Here is a 16494-nt window from a genome sequence, read left to right as displayed (position 1 = left end):
AAGCATCTGCCCAATGCTCAGATACTGTGGGAACATCCCGTTGAACACTGTGGATGAGAATTACTACATCCACCCAGCTGTCCCATAATTTGGGATGTGATCTAAGATGGATGCCTGGGCTGCCTTTCTTTGGAGAGTCCTTCATTGTGCCCTGAGACCAGGACTGAAGATAACAGGGGTGATTCTGCTCCTATAAACAGCCTGAGGTTACCCCAAGAAGGACGTGCCCTGGCCTAGGAGGAGACAGTGGGTGCCATGGTCTCGCACTGAGCTTGGCTCTGCCCACCCTGGGCAGTATAGCTGAGACTAAAAGGCACCTAGTTCTGTCTCATCTGGATGAACTGGATAAAGTGTTTTATGTCAGATACAACACAGAAAAGCTGAATTGAATCTTCTGGAAACCAGATCTAGAATTAGTCCTGGTGGTTTATTGTGGCGAAAAATTACGCTTCTGCTATCCTCTTTCCACGGAGAGCAAAGCAGCACTCAGAGTGGAGGGGTGCTGGGCTCTAGAAAGATGTGAGACACAAACTGCCATGAATATTGCAGAAAATTCTGAACCGACTGACGCACTGGGTCTGCTCCAAAGGTCAATGTAGCCAGTGTTCTGCCTCCTTCACAAGTAATATCTCAGCTATGTAGGGAAACACCATGAGAAACAAGGCAAGGGTAAAAGATGGCTTTGCCCAGTATATGCAGGTTCCAGCAGTGATGGGAGTGGGGTTTCCTGAGTTGAAGGTTAGCTCTGGACTATGATGCTTAAGGACTACCAGTGGAGTGATTCTCAGTAATTTTCTCCAAGTCACTTCTCACCCCACGGTATATGTAGTCTCCACAGTGCTTCCCGGGAACAAGTTCCACAATCTAATTGCACACTTCTCTCAGTTAGTTTTAAACCCAAGGGCCAATAATTTCACTAGGGAGCAGCAATAAGCCTTTGAATGAATTAAACAGGAGATAGTTCATGCGGTAGCCCTTGGGCCAGTCCAGACAGAACAAGATGTGAGAAATGTGCTTTACACCGTCCAAATGAAAAAGAAATATTAGCAGCATATGAAGGGGTTTGAGCCTCTTCAGAAGGAGTTGGTACTGAAGCACAGTTCCTCTTGGCACCTCAGTTGCCTGTGCTGGGCTGGACGTTCAAAGGGAGGGTCCCCTCTATGCGTCATGCAACTGACGCTACATGGAGTAAGTGGATCACACTGATCACGGGCTTGAATGGGAAACCCTGATGACCCAGGAATGCTGGAAGTGATCATGGACTGGCGAGAAGGCAGACATCGTGGACCATCACCAGGGGAGGTGACTCATGCTGAAGAGACCCCACTGTATGATAAATTACCAACTAACGGAAAAGCTGGGGGAAGAAGGAGGAAGTGGGGGGCATTTGGAGTTATGACATTTGTCTTCCCAAGTAAACATGATGCGCGATGAAGCCCTGCTTTCCTGGGAATGGCTAAACATCTGCCTGCCAATGGGAAGTATTGAATGAATTCCTTATTTTGCTTTGCTTGTGCATGCAGCTTTTGATCTATCTATTAAACTGTCTTTATCTCAACCCATGAGTGTTTGTACTTTTACCCTTCCGATTCTCTCCCCATCCTGCTGGCAGGGAGTGAGTGGCTGTGTGGTGCTTAGCTGCCTACGTGGATTAACCCACAACAGGTTCTTATATCCTGAGAAATAAACACCTTTTCCTAGGCACACTCTTGTCATCATTCATGATCTGCAAGATCTGTGTTGTATTCACTTGTAATTGTCTTTCTCCAAGCCGCAAATCTAAATATTGTCTCCTCATCTGAAGACATTCAACCCTTCTAGTTCCTTGTTGCTGTTGGCTTGCTTGTGTGCTTTTCTCATTTTGTATAACAGTTTTGGGAAATGCAATGATCGGATTGCAAACAGACCTCAGGATGCAATAATAACATAAATAATGACTGAAATAATGACATGGTGATATTTTCTGTTTTGAGAACAAATCCAGCAACAGCTCCTAACAGACCTTTTCTATCACCTATCAACCAACATGGTCCCAAAAATCTGGGCAAGGGAGAGAGCAGCAAGGTGCAAAGCTTATAGATGTTGTACAATTCTACATGTTGATTACTGAGCACTGAACTACCAACTGCAAAGAACTGTTCATAATAATGTCCGTTTCCAAGGTGGTTGTAATAGAAAGTCTAACCTATATCAATGTTGTGCAGATTTGGGATCCTTTTCCCAATTTGCCTTACTTCACAGTCATTTGCAATTAATCTGCCTTTTTATTATCCAGTGAGTGTCATCCATTCCTGTCTTCTGTGGTCATCTTTATGTTGGACCATCCTGAGCAATGTGTTACATTTGCAAACTTCATCACATCACTGTTCCCCCATTGCAATCCTTTTCAATATGTTGGACAGTGTGTGTCCTTGCAAAACTCTACTGCCAACTCCTTATCAATGTAAAAAATTACCTTTTCCATATTTTTTAACAAATAATCTGATTTGGAGTGATGGCAAATATCCTTTCCTCCTAGAGTTTTTGGTCAGGAATAGAGAAGAATCAATCTGAAAAATTATACCTTTTCTTACAGGTTTGATTATTGCCAAGAAGTTTCTTCTTTTTAATCATTGGGGATCTGGCATTTTTTTCTGGCCAATACCAGCTATATTGAGCTTAACTGAGTTCAAAGCGTCCTGGGGAACTGGGTGAAGGGATGGGGACCCTCTATTATGTGACATAATGTGCAAGGCCAGGCAGAACTGGGCTGTTGACTTATTACTGAAAATTCATTAGTGATACCCTGGAGCTTGATATGACTCAAGAAACAAAGGCTAAAAACATGTCCTGTTTCAGCTGGGATAGAGTTAATTTTCTTCTTAGTAGCTGGGACAGTGCTGTGGTTTGGATTTAGCATGAGAACAATGTTGATAACACACTGATGGTTTAGTTGTTGCTAAGTAGCGCTTATCCTAAGTTAAGGACTTTTCACTTTCCCATGCTCTGCCAGCAAGCAGGTGTGCAAGAAGCTGGGAGGGAGCATGGCCGGGGCAGCTGACCCCAACTAGCCAAAGGGCTATTCCATACCATGGAGTGTCATGCCCAGTATATAAACTGGGGGGAGTTGACTGGGAGGGGCGGATCGCTGCTCAGGCATTGGTCAGCGGGTGGTGAGCAATTGCATTGTGCATCACTGGGGTTTTTTTTTTGGTTTTTTTCCCCCTCTTTTTTATTATATTCCTTTTCATTACCATTACCATTATTATTATTATTATTATATTTCATTATTATTATTTTTAGTATTATTTTTTACTTTAGTTATTAAACCGTTCTTATCTCAACCCACAAGTTTTACCTTCTTTCCCAATTCTCCTCCCCATCCCACTGGGAGCTGGGGGGGAGTGAGGGAGAGGCTGCATGGTGCTTAGCTTCTGACTGGGGTTAAACCACGACAAACACAACCCGGAAGCAAATGTTATTTGAACATCTACATCCTTTCCTACAAAAAAGTTTTCTAATGTAAGTCATTCCAGTACTCAGTGGAGATTTTTACACCCAATTGTTCATTTCTCATGGGCTACCAGCAAGTCTTGAAGTCACAATATTCAAAACCACATCAGAAAGCTGTTTTTCCAGTTTGTGTATAGTTTCCACCCATGCAGCAAAACTAATGCACACCTAATAGCCAACGCCTCAAGGCTCAAAGTAGAATTGAAGTGTTTTCTCCACCAAAACCTAATCCATGGACAAGCCTCACCAGCTGTCACCAAGCCATGTTTCACAGTCCAGCTTCGGGATGCTGGATTACAGAGCTGCTGGGCTGAATGGAAGAAGAGAGAAGCACAACTAAAACTCCGGCAGGAGTGGACACCAAAGACTCAAGACTCATAGACCATTAAGACCATGGGTACTGCATTGTTTTGTTACGAATGTAACTACAGTCCTTTGAGCCAGGCCTCCTGAATTGGACTAAACTAAAGCAGTTATTGCAGTGCAGGTAAGTGGCGTAGTGTTAGTACTAGTGGTGTGGTGGGAGACACCACCATGGCAATGCATATCTGCCTCAGCTCTGGAAACAGCTGTGCTAAATGGAGTAACGTAATTTCTGAACATCTGGGAAGACTCATCTGTGTCCTCTGGGTATAAAAGGCTGATTTTCAAGAACTTCAAGAACGAGACCATTTAGTGCGTAGATGATAGCGCTATCACCAGTGTGTCTCCCTAACGTCTGGCTGTTCCTAATTCTCCTCATAGTGCCTCTGTGCAAGCTCTCATTTATCTGATCAATGGTTGAATAAGGGTTGCCCCCAAAGCACGAGACCACTGTTCATGATAAGTGTGTGACCCCCCAGACATGGGGTCAGACTCCTTCAGGGGTTTTGGTAGAACTTAAGTCTCCAAAACTACGATTCTGAACATTGCACCACTGTTGCCTTAGTTTGAGGCAAAGGCTCCTTTTTTGTAAGGGCTTATATCAGCTCCCAGACTCTTTCAGCTTTCTTACTTAACCAAACAGAAGCAACAGACCATGCCCCACAAAAGCCACAAAGGAGATCTTCGTTTCTGGAGATCTTATTTTTAGGAGATTTACAGGTAAAAATGATCAAACTGAAATGAAAAGTTAAAATATAGAGATAACCGTAACTCAGTGTACTACATAAACTACTTGTCAAACAGAAATCAGATGGATTTCATTAAAAACTTATTAAAGGTGATTTGGTTGTTACCAAAGATAATGAGGCCAGAGCACATACAATGCAATAATCAGTTAGAATTTAAAAAGACAATTGAAAATCTTTTGCAACAATGAAAACAAAAAAAACCCCCTGTAAGTATTGAAAGCATCAGCGGTCACAGGAAGCACGTGTTAGGAAATCAGGTGAAAAACAGATCAGTGATGAGGGAATTGCGTGGCTGAGGCATGGAATATCTGTGCTATTGGCTGAAATCTGGGCTGGAGGCTGAAATGGTAACTCCTACAAGAAAATAAATAATTTTGTGAGGTTTGCAGATAAGTCTGGACCCAGCTGTATTGTACATGCAGATGATGGGAGTCATGTGATGGACTGCAGACATTTCAGCTGAGACCATTGTCCTGGTCTGCCACTGTAGTCCAAGGAGCAAAATAGGCACTCATCTCATTTTAGACCTCTGCAAATAAAATCCATGCTGCAAATGTGCCATTGTCATTAAGGCGACTAGCTAAGATGAAGCTACCTGCACTGCAGATATCTCCCATGGGAGGAGAGGAGTAAGGAGTTGCGTGGCACTTGTTAGGACTCTACTGGAGCTGTGAAAAGCCCCTGTGACATTTTTTAAGGATCACTGCAAATTTCTTAATTAGAATTCTTCACAATTTCTAGAAAGTAACTGCAGGAAAACTGGATGACTGTGAGACTTAGAAATGGGATCAGAATAAAAAAATCAAGATTTTATCACCTAACACTAACCCCTTCTGTTTTAAACTTGGAGGGTCTATTTGTTGAAAAGATGGAGGAAGATCTCTGGTGTCTGAGCCAACGCAATGCTAGAGGGGCTCAGGGAAAGTGTTTCTCACTCAAAAATGAAAGGTGCAAGTACTGGGAAAGGTGCCAGTTAGACTTGATTAGATTTGTAAGATTAATCAAAACCAGATAGGTTCAGAGAATTGTGAAGAAGACAAATTAGCAAATTAGCAAATCAGGAGACCTATCTTTAGAAAAGGAATTAGAAAGAGTTTGGCTCCTTTATCATAGCAAATTTGCTTATCAAAGCGTAGTTCTTTCATGTTTTCAGAGATGGCAAAGGAACTACACTAACAGTCCTGGAGATCAACATTTTTGTTGTTACAGGGTAAATATTCCATTTTTCAAGCCTGTGCAGTAGAAGCCCTTTCAGCCAAGGATGGCTTGCATTTTCTTTCCTAGGTGACAGTGGAGGTTTTCTTGACCAACCTGCATCAGCACTAGCCTATCTGTCTACTAAATATGCTGGATGTATGATCTGGAAAGAGGCATCTTCTAGCTAGGGTAATGTGTTAGACAAGGGAGACGAGATATATTTGTAAAGGACCACTGTCTTACCCAGTGGTTCGCAAATACCTTCTGTTTTGGGGTTAGTTTGGAATTTTTAAGGAGTCCTGGCTACACTCCTAGTCAGTGTAAATGGTAAGAAACAGAGGGCTCCTGGACTGGAAGAGGTGGGGACTCTCAAGATATGCCTAGTTCTAAGCTTTCTTTTCAGATATTATCATAGGAAAAGCTGCAAATCATACCCAGTCAATGCACAGATAATGTTAAAAAGGCATTAAGTGTTAATCACAACACAGTGTTTCTCAGCCTATGCCCAGTCTGGATATGGCCTTTATCCTGAAAACTTCAGCTAAACAACCTTAAATAATATAGCCCGATATCAGAAGATTTTCATTACATCCAGTATCACTGTAATATTACCTACAAACTTGAGTAATATTAAACCACTTCCATTTGTAGATACAAAATGAACTTCAGATGAGGTCAGCAAAAATAAGATTGCATCTGCCAATAGAAGGCTAAAATTAAACTTTGAGTAATTTAAGAAACATGAACTATAACTGTCTATATATGGGATATATAAATTATACAGCCAAGTTCCTGACAAATCCTTCCCATTTCAGATCCTTTAGGAAAATCACTGGTAGATCCACTGAGTGGTATTGGAAACTGAAGAAGAATGAGATTATGGACATATGCAGGAGGTGGTGAACATCAAATTTGTCTCATCCCAACAACAGCCAGTGGAAAATAGGTGTCTAGGCTGCAGTCATTGCATGTCTCCATCTACCAACAGAGGAAAGAGACCAGGTGATTTCATCCTTTCCAAGATCAGACCTAAGATAGACTTTCTGAAGGTCTACCTTATAGAGAGGTAGCAGCAGACTGTGCCTTGGTGATTTGCATACAGTAGGATCCTACCTCTCTGGGAGAGAAATCCCATTGCAATTCTCTTGCTATAGATTAGTATTTTGAGAAGTAGCTTGTAACTTTTTAGAGCTATGCCAGGTTGAGCACGATTTCCATTACAAGCTCCGTTTAGAGCCATTGCCTTTAGGACACTAAGAGTAAAAGAAGGAATGCCAGCCTACTGGATTTTTATTTTCAGGTTTAACTGTACCTCCTGAGACATGGTCATATCCATATGGAAACAAATAAAATCCACAAATCCATCTTCAAAAAGCCTTTGGTATGAGCTTCATAATGTAAAAATGATAATAGCTACTCAGAAGTAGATCTTGGATGGACAAAGGCCTTGACTTTCATCAAGGACTTCGGGTGTGTCCACATTGCTGAATGGCTGGACTCTAAATCCAGAATTCTTTCTATTTGAATGCTCAAAAATGTTTCATATTTGATATGCCGTCTGTTGTGGTTTAACCCCAGCCGGCAACTAAGGACCATGCAGCCGCTCACTCACTCCCCCCACCCAGTGGGATGGGGGAGAGAATCGAAAAAAAAACCCCCTCCTGGGTTGAGATAAGGACAGTTTAATAGGACAGAAAGGAAGGAAAATAATTATAATGATAATAATAATAATAAAATGAAAATAATAATACTAAAAGAATTAGAATATACAAAACAAGTGATGCACAATGCAATTGCTCACCACTTACAGACCGATGCCCGGTTAGTTCCTGAGCAGCGATACACCCCTCCTGGCCAACTCCCCCCAGTTTATATACTGGGCATGACATTCTATGGTATGAAATATCCCTTTGGCCAGTTTGGGTCAGCTGTCCTGGCTGTGTCCCCTCCCAACTTCTTGTGCCCCTCCAGCCTTCTTGCTGGCTGGGCATGAGAAGCTGAAAAATCCTTGACTTAGTATAAACACTACTTAGCAACAACTAAAAACATCAGTGTGTTATCAACATTATTTTCCTACTAAATCCAAAACACAGCCCTATACCAGCTACTAGGAAGAAAATTAACTCTATCCCAGGCGAAACCAGGACACCGTCATATATTAAAACCAACCAAACACCAGTCAGTGGGAAGACAGCAACTAGCAGCTACTAAAAGACTCCTACTAGACGTGCCTAGGATGTTTCACTCAGGCCTGGCAAAAATTTCAAAACAGGCTCAAGTTGAGCCAAATTTGGCTCAACACAAGTCATGCAAATCAGATCTACAATGCTAAGAGAGTGTTAGCAGTGAGACATATCTAAACAAATACCATTGCTAACCCAACTGACTATGATTTCTGTATGTTAAGCATGCATTGATGAAAGCAGCTTGGTTCTCATGATGCAAGAGGGGTACTGCACTCTTGCTCACATTGAGATTTCTGTTGGCAGATGGACCAACAGCTTCTGTGTCTGAACAGTAGATGACGTGTATTTCTAGATGGCTGGCCTATCTGCTGGTAAGCCTTAGAAATTGAGATTTGTAGCACACATCAGATGAAGACATTTTTCAGTTGAATACATGACGGAGGTAATTGAAAGTGCTGTGCATTATATCTGCGTATTTTCAATACACAGCACAATTCTTTGATCTTTATTATTTTGTATTTGAAGTTTGCTTTTTAGTTCTTTAAAACTGGCTACATGGACATTTTCCTGCATTTCCATACAAAATCCAGCCAATAGTTTAGGTTGAACTGTTTGACTTGGCAGTGGAAGGGCCTGATGAGCATCACTGAGACCCTATCGCCAATGTCAGGTGGAAGATAACCTTCTACCTCCTGGTTACCAGCCCTGGTGAGTATGTGGGCAGTGTTCATTTGGCCTCCAGGACAGCAGTGGAAATCAAGTGCCCTGAGAGTGTCAGCTAAATTATGAAAGTGTAATTTAAAAGTCAGAAGTGATTTAATGTCCATAGAGTCATGTCCTCTGAGGGCTCAGACTGCCCAGGTCCGTACTGTGCCTGCAGGGAGGGAGGAAGGACTGAAGCCCTTCTTGCATCTCTCCTTGGCTCACACACCCAATAGAGCAGTGACTGCACTACAGGAGCTGGAGGGCAACAGAGCCAAGATAGATGCAGTGAGAAAGCGTTAGCTAAAGACCTGTCATGACCTAGTTGGACTGGCAATGACTCATATCTGGGCACAGAAGACGTGTAGCGTATAGCAGGGATGACATGAGTGACCATCAGGTTTCTCGTTGGCACTGTGTTGGGCCATATGTTGCCATCAGCCAGCCTTGGGCTGTCACATGGATGAGAGTTGCTTAGTTGTGCTCAGGGTCCTAACGAAGGCCCCACGCCCCACTCAATCCATGCTGGGGATTGAGTAATCTAGGACCTGTCTAACACTTTGCATCTTTTGTAGCACTGCTGTTGGCCTCAGCAAAGGGTGTATCACAGTCACAGATATAATGGCTGAGAGGATCCCTGGAGGTCTCTAGTCCAAGCACCTGCTCAGAGTAGGACACTCCCTAGCACCAGCACAGGGTGATCAGGGCTTCGTGCGGTTGAGTCCTGCAAATGTCCAAGGACAGTGCCTCCTTGCCTCCATGAGCGCCTGGCTCAGGGCCACACCACGCTGGAGCAAAGAGGGTCTCCTCATGCAAGCATGAACCTTTGAAGTCCCAGCTTGTGGCAAGTGCCCTTTGCTATATTGTTCAGCAGTACAGAGAAAAGATTGGCTCTATCATATTTGTAAGGGCCCTTCAAGAAGCCATAGGCTGCTGTTGAACAGCCCCCAGTCTGCTCTTGGCCAGACTAAATGAGCCCAGGTCCCACCACCCTTCCTGGTGAGCCATGTGCCCCAGATCCTTACCATTTTGGAAGCACCCACTGGCCACTCTCCAGTTTCTCTATATCCCTCTTGAGCTGGTGGGGGGACACTTCTCAACGCAGTATTACAGGTGCCTCATATGCCAAACAGAGGATGACAGCTCCCCTCAACCTGCTGCCCACACTCCTCCTCCCAATGTAGCCCAGCACACAGTTCATTTTGTTTGAGACGAGCACAACTGTGAGTTCATATTCCTGCTGGTAACCACCGTCACCGGTTCCCTGCCTGCATACACACAACTGTGTCAGTGGGGTGTGAAGTTTCTACCTGACCACATGAAGGTGAATGTTAACGTATAGCTGGGGAAGCAAGTCAGCATGTAGAACATCTGGCATGTGAATTAACTGCTTGGTGGCCTCCAGCATCCCCAACACCTCGCAACCAGCCCTGAGCTAAGAGTACCAGGTGGCCAGAAGTACTCCCTGAATTTCCAGTGCTCTTGCATGGGGTCCCTTAGGCAGGTGCTTCACTTTGTCAAATGCTGCTTTTAATGAAGGATTGAGATGAAAAGTAATCGCTTTACAATTAAATTGCCTCTTAAAAGCTCTTTGTGACCACTTAAATTTACTTCTGAATTTAGTTACAAGAATGGTAACAGATTTCTGGCTTAAGGGCAGAAACACTTTTAAGTCTTTATGTGAGTCAGAGCCCTTCTCCCTGTGTTCATCTGGCTCCAGGCTTGTGTTGGCCCTGCAGGACAGAGTGGATCCCTGGGGCTGGGACACTCCAGGAGACATGAGTGGTTAGTTTTCGAGGGAATGAGACTTCCTGATATTTAGGAAAATGCGTACATTTCTTATTGCTCTGTACTGTTGTGTTCTAGTAGCATTTTGAAGCTGTTGCCAAACTCAGGACTCCACTGCACTGCACTCTGCCATGTAGGGGAGAGAAAAAAATGACAAGACATGCTACCTGGCCATGCTAACACTCTGCCAAGAGCTGGGGTATGTTGAGGTTCACAAGGCTATACATCCTCAGAAACTCTCCTCTGGCAATGATTAGGGCTGCCCATGTGTGTTTGCTGTACAGGACAGATGATGAATCTGAATTCCATCTTGAAAAGCTCTTGCTTTCATGGCAGGGACTAACCATCCCATTTGGCAAGGTGGTGATATGGATTCCCACTGGCCATGCCTGGCTGCAGAAAATGCTGAATAAAACATTTAAAACCACAAGATCCTGAATGCTTGTGGCCATTTAGTTATTGACAGCTTTTCATGAGCAGCCACACATCACCCCAGCATCTCTCCTCATTACCTCTGGCCTCACTGCAATCCCCGGGTAGCTTCACCTGCAGCTCTGGCAGACAAGCTTTGACACATCTAGGGGCAGCCGTCTGCGGCATTACCCACCAGCCGCCGGTGGGTGTTAACACCCCCCAGCAGCGTCAGCAGAAGGTGATGTCTGGTTTACGCGTCAGCTCTTCCAGTTCAGAGCTTCATGTGCCAGTGCAGGCTGCTGGTGGAGGTGCTTTTGCTTCGTATGCCAGACCAGGAGCCAGAGCAGCACCTCTGGGCTTGCATGGTAAGTGTCATCAGCTCCGTCACTGACAAACTCCATCATTACCTTAGTCATTTTTCCCCCAAACTAGCTGCATTTTAAGTTGTAGGAGAATTATATGTGGGGTCTTTTTCTTCCTTTGTAGCGCTACAGCAGCTGGATTTGCATCAGGAAATCCACTCTTGCAGTCTGATGCTGCACTGCAATTTTATTCCTTCTGAATAAAGCTTTAAGGGCCACATACCTATAACAAAACACAGGCTACAGGATGTAAATGTTTTGAACCTTCAGAGAATGAAAAAAACAAGACTGCCAAGAGAATGAAGTCTCCCATTCATTCCAGCAAGGTGAGACACTGAAAGCTAAAGAAGACAAGTTACATGTCACCTCAGACTACATCTACATGCAAATGATTTTCACATACAGGTTTTTCCTAATGAGGAAGCTACTGTGGGACCAGTGAGAACATGTTTTTAAGTTTCTGTCTGCCTCTTCCTGGGGGCCCAAGGCCACTAGGATCCTCAGCCAGCTGCCAAAGCCTCCAGCTTCCCCTGAGAACATTTCTGAGGGTTAGAAATAAAATTTAATAACATATGACGGACAAAACCATTCTTCCAGTTGCCAAGTCATCTGCTTAGAGGCCAACGAATGCTGGATGGGAAGATGCACTTAGTAAGAGTCACAGTTATGGGCAGTGACCTATTAATACTATGTCTTGAGGAACAATGAGAGGAGTGGGGCTGAATTTTTTACTCCCTGTTTACACCGATGACTCCAAATGTGGCTCCTTCCTCCAGGCTAGTGACACACCAGAGGTTTTCAAGACTTCTTGGTGAATGATATTCATAGAAGAGGAGAGCATTTGATATTTCTTCTCAGTTCATGGGTGGAGTTGTCTCCCTGATGGTCGTCTTCAGCCCCTGCACATGTATTAGCATCCTGGGAGCGGTTTCTAGTTGTTTCCTGGGCCACAATATCTGTTGGCCTGCACTGACTCAGCTCTGGCCATGGGCTAGATGGTCATCTAATTCTCTCAGGACATTACCAGAAAGCTCTGGGCCCATCCATCTGTCTGTCTATATGCTGCATTGACCTGTCTTTCATACCTTGATCCCCCCAACCCCAATGACTCAGACATGTTCTGTTATCCATGCTGTCATTAGGGTATTTGGAATTAAAAAGATGACTGCAGGTGTGATTGGTGTCACCACCATCCCTTCTGCTGGCACCTAAAAAGGATGTTAGCATGACCCATGACTACTACCTGTGGGGCTGGAGTGCCAGCCACGGCCCCACTGCCCACTTCGCTTCCATCCATGCCATCCCTGAAGGGTCAGGAAGAGCAGCAGTTCTGGTTTCCATGGCCTCACTACATCTCTCCATCTCTTCCTTCTCTGCCTCTCTTTTAGCAGCAGTAACCCAGACAGCATAAGTGTTGGACACATATTTGAGGAAGCTTTTGTTGGCTTCAGCTCCTCTTGTCAGCACTCTTGCAGGCAGCATTTAGATGACCTTTTCCCATCTGTGCCCCATTTGTTCCTTTTCACTGCTGTAGTAGGACGGAAGCATGTGAAGAAGGGTTGGACCTATGGCAAAATACCACCCCTGCTCACTGAAGGTTACATCTACACTCTGTGCTACCCCTGGACCTTGCCTGGGAAAATGCTAGTTGGTTGGGGACAGGACAATGTCAGGGAGTTGCTAGCAATCAAACAGGCTGGACTGCAACCTCCCCTCTTGGCTTTGCAGCCCAGTGGCTCCACCCTCCCGCTGCCACCAGCAAGCCTGGACACTGCAGATCTGTATTTGCACCACAAAGTCCTTCCCTTTGCATGCCGTCTGTCCAGACTGCTCCCCATGCCAAGAGCTGATGGCTTGAGCTTCACTGCCTTGCATGTAATGTTTCACCACTGAGGCCAAGGGCAGGATCCACGCTCCAACATGATGGCATGCAAGCTGGAGGGTTGCTGTTGAGTTATGCTCTCTCTAGATAATATAACCAGATGGCCAGCATCCTTCCCTGGCCCCTCAATAAAAATACAACTCAGTGCAAACCCTCAGCAGCTTCATCTTTTTGCTTTTATCCCTTCCACCGCACTGTTATCGATGCCGTGCTTGCCGGCATTGTTTGACTGCACTGTGGAGCAGCCGGATTATTCCAGCCACCCCTAAACCCACTTACAAAGTGCCGAGACCCTGTTCTCATTGCACTTCTTTTCCTTGTGTACATTCAGACACTTCCTCCTCATCACAGGAATAAATGTTTTTCCCATTTATGCCCCAAAGCAGAAATGATCTGTTTTGATTTTGCTGCCAAAATATTCCCTATACAATAGAAAAATACCCAGAAAGGTTGCACCAGCAGGACCAGGCACTATTTGTCAGCAGTCTTGGGGTCCTGCAAGATGAACAGTCTTCCTGAAGGTCTCATATTTAGCAGAGGTGGGTTTAGCTGAGGATAAGGAAGTACTGATGATCTCCGGTCCAGCCTGGCCTGGAGGGGTGCAGGAACCCAGCTCAGGGGACTGGGCTGATGCTGTGCCCATCTTTGCTTCCCTCCACCTGTTTTGGGGTGTGTTGAACCCTGCAAGTGGGACTCATCCCCCAAGGTCTGCTCTGTGCCTGCCTAAAGATCAGAGGATCATGAAGACAACTTGAAAAGGATGCTTTTTTTAAGAGTATATATCACATCATGCTAGAGCACACTGTACATAAGATCTCAGCTCCACAGAGCAGATATTCAAAGCCTTCAGTGGGACCAAAGGAGATATTTAATTTTGTGTGCTGTGGGAAGCATTGTCTCTGCCTGAGCAGTCGGGGAGCCCTGGCCCAGACATTTCTGCCCTTCTGCGCCCTCAGCCTTCAAGAAACCTCTAAAACCCTATGCCATTTTTGATAGCCCCTCAGCCCTATGTGGGGCATCTTATCACATCCCTTCAGTGCAGTGAAGACTCTCTGGCACTTTGATATTGCCAGAATCTCAAAAAAATATGCAAGATGCGGATCTATTCAATGAAATTCTGTGGATAGCTTGTTTGACTCCCTCCTTTCCCATGGATGCTGCTTGCCATGCCCCTGGTGTTTCTGTCTTACATGTCCTCTGTATTATTCATTTCGGGTGAAACTTGTAGGGATTTTGGAGAAGGCAAGGACAGGGGGCAGACACCTGTCTGTAGTGTCTTCTCCTGAAAACAGGGAGAGACATTTTGCTCACAGGGACATTTTTGCTTCACGGGGAAAACCCAGACCTTTTTGTCAAGAAGATTTCAGTTCCTCACTCAGAGAGTCAAAATCCTCCTTGATTTGGGCATTAAATCCCAATTTATATCAAAGCCTGAGGCAGGTCAGGAGCTGGTGAGACCCTGGGAGAGCTGATGTCACGGCACGGTATCGTTGCCCCATGCAGATTCTTGCCTTTAGATCCAGCCATGCAATTTTGACCTGTTCTACAACCCACCGCGCACCCCTGTTCAGACCTGCCGGTCCCCAGATGAAGGAGAAAAGGGATGTAAGGAATCAAAGTGATGCTGTCTATATTTCAGTAGGCTCCCCTGCCCCAGGCTTAGGTCCTGAAGTTAGGCAGCCACGCTCAGGGCGAGGAAATAATTTAATTCTTGAGGAAAACATGCTGTGATTTAGCCATTTCATGAACCTGCGTAGCTTTTAAACGCTTCCTGAGCGTGGACTTCTCATTGTATTCTCAGTCTTTCTCTACTGGAACTGCACATTTTCATTCTCAAAGTCAACGGTAATAAGCAGATTATTAAAAAAATTCAGCTTTTCCCTTCTGATTTCTAAATATTCCCAGACATGGCAGTCCATTTCCAAGTTCACTCCCACCTACTTCTTGCCATCTCCATGTTGGCACTGAACGGATCTAATTCAGTAATAAAAAAAAAGACTTTTCTGGAAAGACAAAAATAGCCCAAGAATCTCAGTAACACCAAATTCCAACATCTCCCTCTTTGCCCTACAGATCATTAGGCTTACAGCCCCTACCTGGCACATACAGAAACTTAATGAGATATATTCCAATAAGAAATCCTACATGATAAAGGGAGAAATTAACTGAAATATTCTGTTATGCAACTCGCTGTCTGCTGTGTTTAAATGACCTGAAATGTTTTATTCTGTATTTTTTGTTCTGAAGTGCTTCCAATTACATTTTGTTAATATATTTATTTATATACTGTTATATTTATTTTTAAAATAAGTAACTCAGGTTACTTATCAGCCACATTGTAAGATATAACCAATTCTTTTAAAAATTATTTTTATTCTTGGTGCAAGGAAATAAGTGACATTTCCATAATTAAAAAGAACAAAATCCATCTTTGAGGAATTTTACTAATGAATATTTTCTCAGGTGCCATTTGCGTTCTCAGCTTATTTGCCGGACTAAATTCACATGACAGAATACAACAAAAGAAGAGAAAGAAGTCCAAAAACTGCAGCAGCCAAAACCAAAATAGAATTAATTTTTTTTTTAAAAGATCAATCACAGTTTAATGGAAAGGAAGAAAATACCTGCTACACAGTCATGCAACAGACAAAATTCCTATTGCACAAGAAAATAAAAACACATCCTTTTACATCTAAAACAAATGCCTATTGCTACAGTGACGAAAATGGAGAAATTAAGAGTGGTGGGGAAGACTCCATTTGTGCAAAGGGAAACCTAGACATTGCCCTTTAAAAATAACCCTCAAACTTTTCATTAATTACCGGTCAAATCTGAAGAAATTATGCTTAGAATCAAACATGCAGTCGTGGCCAGCTCAGCAGGGTGAAGGGTGAAAAGGAAGGAACACGCATATACACAAATCCCATAGCTAATAATTAATTAATTCATTAATCAATCATAGAAAGAGGGAAGAAGGAGAAGAAATCTTACCACCAAATTGGGTAACCGGCTAAGACCTTTGTGCCATTGAAGAGAAAAGATAAAATTAGTCCAAGCAGGTGGTAATCCATTAGTCCAGGCTGGTGCAAGGGGAAAATCTCAGCGAAGTTTTCAGAAAAACATTAAGTGCGAAAATGAAGAATCCCCCTCCTTCCAGGAAAAAAAAAAAAAAAAAAGAGTTAAACAAAGTCCCTTGTAGTGCGGATGACTTTCTGGCTTGTCAGAAACACACCTCTCCAAGCCTTTTCCCTGTAGATCATCCAAAAGCGTCTATTAAAAAGTGCAGGGCTTGGGGATGTCAGCAGGCAGCCAATCAGACTGCATGGCCCAAGGTAAGGGATGAGTCTCAGCTCAGGGCT

The 16494-nt window shown here is 43.9% G+C and overlaps 1 protein-coding gene across 1 annotated transcript in view; it reads right to left on the bottom strand.

Annotated features, from left to right (window-relative positions):
• WNT3 (Wnt family member 3) overlaps positions 1 to 16206 on the bottom strand; it is a 50582-nt gene extending 34376 nt beyond the window's left edge. The window contains exon 1 of the mRNA XM_050911814.1: positions 16127 to 16206. Coding sequence (XP_050767771.1) covers positions 16127 to 16206 — 80 coding nt within the window. The remainder of the gene's footprint in view (positions 1 to 16126) is intronic.
• Positions 16207 to 16494: the final 288 nt, after the last annotated feature.

This window comes from Gymnogyps californianus, chromosome 28 (assembly GCF_018139145.2).
Source record: "Gymnogyps californianus isolate 813 chromosome 28, ASM1813914v2, whole genome shotgun sequence".
NCBI classification, from domain to species: domain Eukaryota; kingdom Metazoa; phylum Chordata; class Aves; order Accipitriformes; family Cathartidae; genus Gymnogyps; species Gymnogyps californianus.
This window is presented reverse-complemented; position numbering and strand designations above follow the sequence as displayed.